Source organism: Boleophthalmus pectinirostris, unplaced genomic scaffold, assembly GCF_026225935.1.
Source record: "Boleophthalmus pectinirostris isolate CB_2022bp ecotype Guang Dong unplaced genomic scaffold, ASM2622593v1 HiC_scaffold_21, whole genome shotgun sequence".
NCBI lineage: Eukaryota > Metazoa > Chordata > Actinopteri > Gobiiformes > Gobiidae > Boleophthalmus > Boleophthalmus pectinirostris.
Window position 1 is genome coordinate 18,942,620 of NW_026571175.1, and position 11,204 is coordinate 18,953,823.

The following is an 11,204-nucleotide window of genomic DNA, read 5'->3' on the forward strand; positions in this document are numbered from 1 at the left end:
CCGTCACTCACACACTACATACATGCATAGGCGAAGTTGTTGAAATGTCTTCCCCAGGGACACAAAAACAACATTCATTAGTCCAAGCTGGGACTATTTACATCTCAGTTATATCTAGTACAATCCAAACAATAAATCTTATCAACAGATCATTTGTCCAATCAAAATACAGGTGAATCTAAACGTGGACAATCAAAAGATTTACATTGTATTATTTGACTTGAGGAGATATCTGCATTTCCTACTTTTGAGCACTAGGCGGCGCTTTAGGCACATCCACATAAAGTAATTGAGGTTTCATAAAGCTTAAACCTGGTCCACTTTAATTGTGTACTTTTAAAAATAAACCACGTGACTGTAATGTAAATTTTACATTTGTACTGCTATAAGTGATTTGTTGTACGAGTGTATTTTAAAACATTTATAGAAATTAGCTAATAGAAATAAAAGTAGATTAAATGATAAAGACCAGGAGACATGATGATATATAAATGTGGTTGTCAGTTCAGCCACAGCACTTTATTCTATTCACACAGTGCATTTCCTTAAAACACAATATATAATTTAATATCAATATAAAACTCCATTTGTGATTATAAATAATGCATCCAATACAGCAGCTCTTAAATATACTCTAAGCTTTGGTACAGTGTGTGCGTGGGTCTATCTTTCTCTGGTACAAGCTTGATGTGTTAGCGGTAAACCCTGTAAGCAACCTCAAGAAGAAGAGGAAACAATAAAAAAGGTGCCTTCGTGTGTATAGTTTATTCATCAGTACTGCGCGCTCCAGGTTGAGGCGGTCAGGTTGGTGCAGGAAGAGGGGTGGCAGGTTCCATGGTGGGGTGGTGGAGGCACACAGCAGTACCCTCCCTCTGTACCCATTACTTTACTTTGGGGATATGACACTGGCACGCCTCCCTGCAGAGAGACGGAGCATGTGAGACGTCAGTACACTGGCTCTAACAAGCTCTTTCACAATAGTTTTTACACAGAGCTCAGACCAGAACAAGGGAATAACACCTTTACCTGAATCAGCGCACAGTGACGAGAGGCCATTGAGGTGTAGCTCCCCATCACTGTCTGGGCCGGGGCAGTCTGCTGCACCCCCACTGTGGGGGCATAGCCAGCTGCAAATAAAAATAGGTCATTTATACATGAATAGCTGTATGAATTTGAATAGCTCTAGATTAAATTATACAGAATGGTTTCGGGGGTCATCAAGATATAACATTGGGGAGCAAATATGATATAGTTATTGATTTGTTTCATTAATTTGGGCTTTACTTGAGAACAACAGAGTAATGAAATAAGACATGTGGAAAGTCAATAGATTCAATACTCAAACCCACAAGAGACCATTTGTAGTTGCTCTGAACTGCTTATGTGCTGTGTAATCTATAAAGTGAGCTATACACCCTTCATATAGTTTGGAATAGAAGATTGGTCTCTTTTAACAATGTTGTATAAAGTTGTGTGTTAATCAGGGGAGTTTATTTAATTGAGATGAGTAGAAGCAGCAGGAAAAGAGACCGGTTCACTGTGAGACCTTGAGACCACATCTCTGACAGTGTAACGGCCCCCTCCTCTACTGCTGGGCTCTGAGGCGGGTGATGTAATGTTACACAGAGAGGCACTAAATATACCTGTTGGATGTGCAGTTTGGCCTACAATGTGGGGGCCAGGAGAGCCAGGGCGGCAACTGTGCTGGGATGAGGTAGGGTACTGGCCATAATAATAAACAGGCACCTAGAAGAGAAGCATTAGAACATCTAAATATTATAGGTCATTATAATATGCATTATGACTATTACATGTGACTAACAGCGCCTTTAATTTGACTAAATTCGCAAAGTATTGAAAGTGAATTTAAAAAGCATTTTCTCATGTTCCAGTTGGAGGTATTGGTTGAAACAGTTGAAAAGACTTAAAAAAATTGATATGTTCTAATTTACAAGCGTATTCAGAGAATTAAATAAGTGAGGGCATTCAAGTGTTTATTGACCTTAGTTTGGGGTGGACTAATTTTTTATGTAGAAAATGACCTTTTATAATCCTTGACAAATCATGCCACACATCTATAATTCTGTAACCCACATACAAAACAGTGGAGGCTTTTAGCTTTCAAAGTGACTATGACCTTTTTCAGATAGTCAAGAGGCAGGCTTTGTACTATCTGTATTTAAAAAGTGGGTAAGTGTGTACCTGAGGTGAAGGCTGGCAGTAGTTGGGTGGGGTAGGGAGCAGTGGAGGAGGCGGTGCTGCATAGACATATCCCTGACTGGGAGGGTACATCGATGGGGCTTCAGTGTTTGACTGACAGTTCACAGACGCATGAGCAAACTGAGAGGAGAGGTCTTCAATCTGTGTAAAGATAAAGCAGGTCAGCACGCAATAGGAAGCCAATAAGAAGACACGTGAGCACAACATGGACACGCAGTTTAAATTAATACAGCTTAACACATACGGTGGAGGAGTAGGGCTGTGACGGTGTGACAGGTAACATCTGTGGAGTTGTGTATGAGACAGACGAGTACTGCAGCATCTGGACAAGGCATGGAGATAGAGATAAGACCTCACAGCAATATGCAACACTGGCAGCATTTTGTATCCAACATGACTCTCTGTTGTGGTACCTGCTGTTGGGGAGCTGAGCCCTGGAGCTGTGCCTGGCTCCTGATTGGCTGCTGGCTGTCAGGAGGGTTGTAGACTGCGGGGGTCCCATCTGGGTTGAGAAAAGGTTGTCCTGAGGAAAAAACACAGGTTAGGCACTCTTTTTGAAACAGGGGGTCACTGTACACTGCAAAAATGTAAAACCTACAAGCTGTGACAATACTATTAACTAAACTATTGTTAGAAATGTCTAGATGAACAACTAAAAAAGAGAATAACAAAAAGTGTGATGCTCTATCAAATATTGGTGTATAAAAATAAGAGTCATGTATAATCTATAAATGGCATTTAACAAGTGGGACCAAGCTCACAAACATGAGAACAAATATTCACTTTGATTTGTTCTAACATTAAATAATTACTAAAATGGAAGTATAGATGGATTACCAGTGTGAGGGTTGACCAAGATGCTTCCTGGAGGTATTCCGTTCTCCATAACAAAGGTTGTGTTTGGAGCTTGTTCCTCCATGAAGGGAGGGGGAGAGGGGTGTTGACCACTGGGAGGAAGTCTGACAAGAGTGATGGAGCCTGGAAGAACAGGATAGAGATGAGGAAATGGCACAAATGTTCAATTGAAAACGGAAAGAAGCCATCTTTATTAACGCTGCACAGGAAATTGAAAACATCATTATGTTATCATACAGAATTCCTCTTCTGTCTTTGCTATAACATATCTGTCTCTCTCATGTGATGAGGCCTCGAGGTGTTGTGTGAAAATTTACAGCTATGGTGTGAAAATTCATGAATCGAGTAAAATTTTCACACCAGAAGACTTCCACTGCTTTTCACTAATTAGACGTTACTGAATCAGGAGCAGACATGATTTATACACAGCGATAATCCCAAGTGGGGTGTAAAAATAAGATCGCTCTCACGCAGGTACGTAAATGAGTGAAGAGTCTTGTGAACAGTGACTACATTTGCACCTTAAAGGTGAAATAGCGGAGTGTTAAGGAGTCTATCAGTTATATTCTGATCTAATCTTATGAAAACGCACCATGTGTGTCCCAGCTGCTGTTGGCCGTTTGCCGAGGTTTGGTGGTGGAGCTTGACCACTGGTAGGAGGAATCAGAGTCGGTGCTGCTCCAAGGTCGAGGGTCGCTGCTATAGCGACAGTCGGTGTCAAAGCTGCTTTGTCTGCTGCTGCCAGTCCAGCTGGAGCCCGAATTGTCACGGCTTCCTCTGTGGAGTACATGGAAAATTACCATAATTATTTTTATTCAGCCGACATCTATGCAACAATAAACATGGCACAGAATATTTCACAAGACTATTATAGAAATGTAGGTTTAGCACCATGGCAGTTGACAGTGAAATACAGTGAAAATAAATATACACACATGCACAAAACTAGGTTCTTTCTGTATTCAGCTGCTCTGAGTCTGTTACAGTCTGACCGGATTAAGATGATAAATGACTGTGCATAGGTGCAGACTAGTTTACCTGAAGAGCTGCCTTCTCCTCTGGGTCTCTGCATATGGATTGTACTCCTCCACAGCCCTGCACAGGCGCACAGACACATATTAATGCTCTCATCTAAATATAATAAGCTGAAAAAGTGCCTGACGAGCACACTCTGCAGGCAAGGTTACCTGGTTTCTGTATGGGCGGTCTCCTGGGTGCTCTGTGGCTAGAAAAGTGCAGTCAACATATTAGAACCTCTCCTGGCTTTACCACATATATATTTGCTTCCTATAGGACTTACCTCTGGGTTGACATTTGGAAATTGGTTGAAAATTCTGTCTCGAACTCTTTGGTACTCCTCTTCTCGCTCCTCCATTGACTTACTTTGCCTTTCTCGTAACGGGTGAAACCGAGGCTGTGTCTGTGAAGCACCAACAGGTCAACATGCTGATAGGGCTCAATCAATGTTAATTATTGTGGAAAGTCCACAGAGACTGAGGGCTTGAGAAAGAAAAGGGCAGGCTGACCTGGTCATCTAAGCTGCTGTCTCGCTTCAAAATAACCTTCCATCTGTGCATTTCGTCCCGCTTGTCTTCTTGTACTTCATCCAAAAAGCGGTGTTCTGGTCTGTAATACAGTAATGATGCCCAATTTGTATATATATATATATATATATATATATATATATATATATATATATATATATATATATATATATATATATATAGTTTATAACTACAACTAAGCTAAGATATTATAAAGATCCATACATGCGTGTGCTGCTGGTCTTGTTAATTATGATACATTTGCCAGTCTGGTCGACATTGTGCTCCATGCCAAAGTAGGCTGCCACCCGATGAACCAGCATGCGGTGGTAAGACGACATGGGGGGAAACCTCTTAAAGGGGCTAATGGGAAAATCAAAGAAAAATAAGAAAATAATAGCGGGTGATACTTACTTGTACTGAAGTTTGTTGTCTACCATTTAATTTACTCATTAAACCAAATTAGATTATATTCTAGTAAATAACAGCTGGGAATATTCAGGGTTGCAATTAAATAAACAGGAAAAATAGATTTAATTTCTCTGTACCTTATTATAGGTTCTAACCATCAGGGAGAAAATTTGGTAGTAAGTTATGCAAACACTTGACATTGGTGTCAAAGACTATTACTACAGAGAGATTTTATCCTTTCTCTGAAAACTAATAATACTTATCAGTCTTCACTTTTCTACAGTAAAGTCAGTCGTTACAATGATCAAACCAGTGAAAAAATTTATAGACTACAGAGCTTTGTGCCTTGGTTCAGATCCAACTAATAGGTAGACTTGCATGACTGATCAGATATGTTGAGTACAACGCTAAATAAGCTGTATGGGCAGAACTGTGATGTATGAGGTGAAAAACCTATTTAAATTAGCATAAAATCAATGGGTCGCATGCACTTATACAGACCTATTGCTGGTGATGAAGTTGATCATATCCTGCTCCAGTTTAAGCAGCATCATGCGCTCCCTGGGATTGCTGTTTAGTGTATCAACAATGAACTGGTGTAGGTCTATACCCGTGGAGTCTGTGTACTCTGCACCCGTTTCTTCTGAGAAGAAACACAAAAATGCTTAAAAGGTAATAAAGATAACACTACAATATTAAACATCCCTGGAGACCTTAATCTAGAAGATGGCATTGCTGTTCAAGTTTATTACATTTTATTTGTCTCCTTGCCTGTTCTTTCTGAGATATCAATTGCACACATACCTTTGGACAGTGAGCATTTCTTTGGATCTTGGTCATCCGATTTGCACAAACTTTTGTCATTGTCAGTGCTGCAAGAGATATTGTCCTCTGAAATTCTCTGGAAAAAGAAGAGTAATCTAAGTTTTGTAATAACAATTATGAGTGGAGAAAATGCAGTCACTTCTATTGTGTCGGTACCTCTTCAACTGGGGGTGACTCCTCACAAACAGCTGCACTCCGCATCAACTTCCCTTTGGCCTGAAATTTGCACAGAAGTAAGCAGTATTATGAATTCATAAACATGTGCAATCGATACTCAGTGAGAATGAATAATGCGATGCAGAATTACTTTAGCTTACCTTGACTTTTTTCTTTGGTTGCACCTGGTTACAGTGTTTCTGTGGCGGAGGATATCATTTGTTATAAAGTTAACAGAAGGTGTGGAGAAAAGGTTGCATAATTTGGTTGTGCAGTTAGATTTATTAATTTGGCTTACATTGGAGTTGAACTTCTTACATTCATATGGACACTCCCCCTCGTCCTGTTTAGTGAGTATTGGCGACGGGGAGGACAGCTCAGTGACACCACATGGCGTCATGTCAGCGACATCTGAATTGTCCAGAATTTCTGTCATTCTTCAAATAAAAACATTAACAATTAACATGCAACTAATTATTAATTTTGTGGCAACTGTTAGAGTTGCTATTTTCAGTGAAATTCATAATCATTTAATATTGAAGAACCTTTAATATTTTAGTATACATTCTCCTGATATCCGTTTCCTGATTGTGGTCCATACCTATCTGGTGCTGTTTGTTAGCAAGCCTCAAAGGTGAATGATGAGGTCATATATCCCATGATCCCACAGGGCAGCCAGAAATGCAATTATCCTCTCCACTTGCCTCCGCCGTCCCTTTCTCTGTTGACTCTTTACTGGTGATTGGGAAAAGGCAAAGAAATAGAGACTTTAGTGGTCAATGTAAAGCACACAAGACAAACATGTGAGCCAGCTGCTGCAGTCGCTTAAAATGACATAAAGAGGCTAATTTGTGTGCTTGTGTGTTCAAGTCTGTCTAGGCCTCCCAAATGCTTCCTGGCTTTACAGTTAATTGGTGCTCAGCGTGTATTGCTGCATGTACTGCTGGCTGGGCATTTCGGGTGGGGGGCCTCTGCTTATTGGCAGTACTTGTCTATTTACATGAATGCGACACATGTGCACTGTGTGTATGTGTTTGAGCATGTCAAAGAGCTTTTCTTAGAAACAGCAGCTGTGGGGAGTATCATCCGATCCACCGGCAAAGATATTCCCAGAATGCCGAGCTGAGGCTCTGATCTGTGCGGTAAGAGTATTGCGGAGACCAAAGACGCGCACACATGAGAGGAAGTGGCATTCCTGCGTCGCGTCCAAAGGGCCAACTGCGCTCAGCAGGGACACAGGGCGCTGTATAGCACCAAGCTCTGGGGACACTTACTCCTGCAACATCTGAGACTGATAACAAGCTCAGAGGATGCTCGGTAACATGGTTATTTAACACCTGACTGGAGATAACAGCACTTTTACAAAAATAACACATCCCCGTCTGCCCTGGCATCGCAGGGACTTCTTCAAGACAAAACACAACAGATGCAATTTCAAGAATCATCTCAGCATGGCAGAGGAACAATCTGGCTATCAAAGAAAACAGCACAGTATTTAAGCCCTTTAATTGCTGTTTACAGAGTAATATGTGGCTGTGTAAAGGCCACAGGGGTGTTGTATCACTGTGTCCATTATGCAGCAAATACATGGTGCTGGTTTGAATCTTTGCAGCAGATTAATCATATAGTGACAATTCCTTCAGTTAATTACAGGAAGGTCCATAGCTTTCCACAGTTAGACAATGACATGCCTCTGTCTGATGAAGATAAAGTAAGAGTCATATCTTTTCAATGGCCATCAAAATTTACTTAAAATTAATTATGATCATTAATACTCAATTTTACTTTATCATATTTCTGTAATTAGGTCGTCCTTATGCAGCCTGGAGTAGATAGCAGAATAAATTTGAATTTTTAATGTTGGTCATAACATCTCACCTTACATGGAAATGTGCTATATGCACTGGTAAAATCTCCAAACAAAGACTGTGCCCTCTTAATGCACAGTAAAAATAGCTCTGTGGCTCTGCCTCAGAGCTGACATTCACTGTTCGGCACAAACAGCAGGGGGTCTGTGCTTGTGTCGTAGAGTGGTGGTCTGCTGCAGCCCCAGGACTGCACACACACTCTACAGGACATAATAACACAGGACTTCCCCACATGCATTGCTGGCATTTCCATCTCTGCTGTGGTGTACTTTACCCCGCTCCACCACAGCTACAGCTGGGGCTGACCCCTTCAGCTTGTCTGCTTTCGGGTAAACCATCACCAAGCAGAAAATAAGAGGAAGTGTCATGTTTTTGTAGTGGATCATCTTCTGTGACTGCTCTGCAATAACAGTGAGAAAATGACACAATAAGACTGAGAGGTGAGAGAATGAGAGCGAAGAGGCGCACTACAGAGGAAACAAGATGAATGGAGGTTCAGGCAGAGCTGGAGGAGAGAGAATCTGTGGGGACTTAAAGGTGAGCAGAGGTGGAGGAAGACGATGCAAGAGTGGAAGAATTAGTGATAGAGTGGATTGCAGTTCTCTGGGCTTTTCAGCCGACGGCCGTGAAGAGGGGATTTGAGTAAAGCTACCAGTTTTTGAGCTGAGTGCTGCAGAAGCGGCAGGCCGCCCGGGGAGAAGGTGTGACACGATCATTAGCGCGTGACGGATGGTGGCGGGAGGCAGGGAGCGCCAGTACCCGCTACATCATCATCCATCTGCTGCTCTCCTCTAAGCCCCAGCCTCGGAGACACTCGCTCACCAGGATGCCTTTCTTCTTCAGCCAAAGCTGCCTGGCTCATCCACACTGACCAGCCAGGCCACTGGGACAATGTCCAAACACTACTTAGATGATTGACCATTGTCGTTAAACCAAGTCAGATTAGGTCTTAAGTCTGGTTCAATCCATGACTTAAAGTAAAACATATCAATTAGGACAGGCCTGAGCACTATCACCCTGTGAAAATGCTTTATTTCAGGTCCTCTTGTATAGAAGACAAAAAAAAATTCTTCTAAATGTTCAGAGCACAAAAATGTGACTGCTCATAGGCACTTTGAGTGCAATTGTGAAGCTGCATCTGATATAAAGAGAAGATTTCACTATTCCTCCCTCAGCTTGGAGCTCATTAGGAAATGATTCAGTGAGATTTAAACCTGGAGAGCAGATCTCTTTGGTGTAAAATGATTATTGAGTCTTGAGGCAGACACAGCAGAGCTGCTGCGCTTTGTTTATCCATAATCTACACACGCTGTGCCCCTAAGTCTGTAATGGGCTGCTTTTCTATCTTTCTATAGGGGTATTTCTTCTTAACAGGTTTTTCTTCATAAATGTACTCCACCTGTGCAAGCATTCTTCTCTTTCAAGACAAACTACATCTGGCCTGCTTCCTTTTCCAGGATACTTTAAATATGGGGTCACACTACATTATTCTTTTAAAGATGAGCAGTAAAGCAAAAGTAGGCTGCTCATTTAGGTTACATTGTCCTTTGAGTCATCGGCACCTGAGAAGGGGGTGCAGCCACTTTACCAAAGTGACTTGTGGGTGGGATGCTCTGAAGTCTGCAGATGAACCCAAACGGGGACAAACCACACACATAACGCTGCCAAAACCACAAACAAGCAGATACAACGGAGCTGCGGTCCTCACAGGTGCCATCACCAACATTGCCCCACATAACGGGAAAGATAACGGGACGGGCCCGGTGCGGGAGGCTGTCTGGTAGTTGCAGTCCCTCTGCTGGTGGGAGTCGCGTGTGTCGCATTACTTTGACCCGGGCTTAGCTGAAACACACCGGCTATTTTTACATGGGGCAGATGCACCTTCTGCTCCGGCACTTCACTGCGCTGTCAGCTGCTTGTGTACAAGAGCGGGGGAGAGGGGAAAACCAGGCAACCGCAGCAAAATGTGCTCAAACTGACAAAAACACAGAGGGAGAGACAACTAAAAGCCAATTAAAGTGGTGAAAAACACTCTCGGGCATCCACGGCAATAAAGCGTGAAGCAGCAGCAATATACAAGACTTTCATTTCCACGAAACATTAAGCACAATAGCCTTTTCGAGTAGTACCACTGAGACAACTCATCTAATACCTCCTAAATGTCTATAGTTGGCCTGAAACCTGTGTTAAGCTGTCACAGACACACTCATGTGCAATGATCATTTCTTTTCAGATTTGCCATCAAACTCACCTTCACTGTCTAGTATTGCTCAACACAAGCGCATCACTGCTCGTCAGAACTAAACTAATCGCTTAAATTAGCCATCTTGTCTACAAATGTATTCATGTCTGTCATTTAATTCAATTTAATGACACAAAATTGTACATCAGTCTAAGTTTTTTAATGTTCCTCAGTCAGCTGAAGTGACTGGTGCTGCCGCTATCTCCTCAGCCCGACGAGGAGGCGATATTTAACGTTAACCAACAAAATCTAAATATGGCAGATTAACAGTAAGTCAGTTAAGTGTTATTAGAACTTTATAACAAGCGACATCATCTGGACAAAGAGTTGAAGTCTCTCAGTGCAGCGCTAATCACACAATCCACGGGAAGGTACCTTCCACTGTCCCGAGACTTACCGTGCAGCGTGTCCCTCCGCCGCGGGCTGCTGTCGGTGTCCGGTGATCGGCGGTGAGGTGTCCGGTGATCGGCGGTGCCGCTCTGTGCTGCTCGGTGTTGACTGTGCGCCCCGATGCTCCTCCTCCGCCTTTTGCCCGTCTCCGCCGGAGCAGGAGGAGCTCTGAACCCCGAGCCACGCGCCGACACCAAACCCGGCCCACGTCCAGCCCACTGCTCTGTGCCGCCCCAGCCCCTGTCTACTGGAGTACCCTTCCACTACAATCAGTGCCACTGAGGATTTTGTTCTTACTTTACTGACAATAATTAACTAGTTTTACTGTAGCTGCCATGCTTTCAGATCCAGGACAGAAGAAATGCAATAAGATAAGGTGCATAGGCTAGTAGTCTACAGTAGCCTATTTTACTTAGGGAATTTTGAGCACTTGTTTTGATTTGTTTATTGCTATGGAAACAGTCCCACATATAACCAATGGATATAATTTTATGTTGGCAAAGCCCAACTCTTTTAACACTATGTCAAAAGTAGTCTGAGCCCATTAGGCCTACACCCTCTAAGGGTGTAACAGAGTGTTACACAGTGTTAGTTTCAGCTCTGACCAGTGCTTGTTGTGAACACAGGGCAGTTGTGGCAGCTGTAGGATTAATTTATGAGTAATGAATAATGCATGGAATATACATTGAGTGT

General features: G+C 42.5%; 1 protein-coding gene across 2 annotated transcripts; it reads right to left on the reverse strand.

Moving 5' to 3' along the window:
• Positions 1-481: 481 nt before the first annotated feature.
• On the reverse strand, positions 482-10,673 carry arpp21 (cAMP-regulated phosphoprotein, 21). Of its 2 annotated transcripts, none has more exons than XM_020932765.2 (20): positions 10,519-10,673; positions 6,613-6,746; positions 6,310-6,448; positions 6,173-6,211; positions 6,012-6,071; positions 5,835-5,931; positions 5,532-5,670; positions 4,845-4,982; positions 4,602-4,701; positions 4,376-4,495; positions 4,263-4,300; positions 4,114-4,170; positions 3,668-3,852; positions 3,058-3,198; positions 2,634-2,743; positions 2,465-2,542; positions 2,203-2,361; positions 1,644-1,746; positions 1,027-1,127; positions 482-918 (listed from the first exon to the last, which is right to left on the reverse strand). In XM_020932765.2, exons 3-20 carry the CDS (start codon positions 6,445-6,447, stop codon positions 772-774), a joined length of 1,950 nt encoding a protein of 649 aa, XP_020788424.1. In that variant the 5' UTR covers position 6,448; positions 6,613-6,746; positions 10,519-10,673; the 3' UTR covers positions 482-771. The 2 variants fall into 2 exon arrangements, with proteins under 2 accessions (XP_020788424.1, XP_020788423.1); XM_020932764.2 differs by having other exon boundaries at positions 5,532-5,673.
• Between the last annotated feature and the right edge of the window lie 531 nt (positions 10,674-11,204).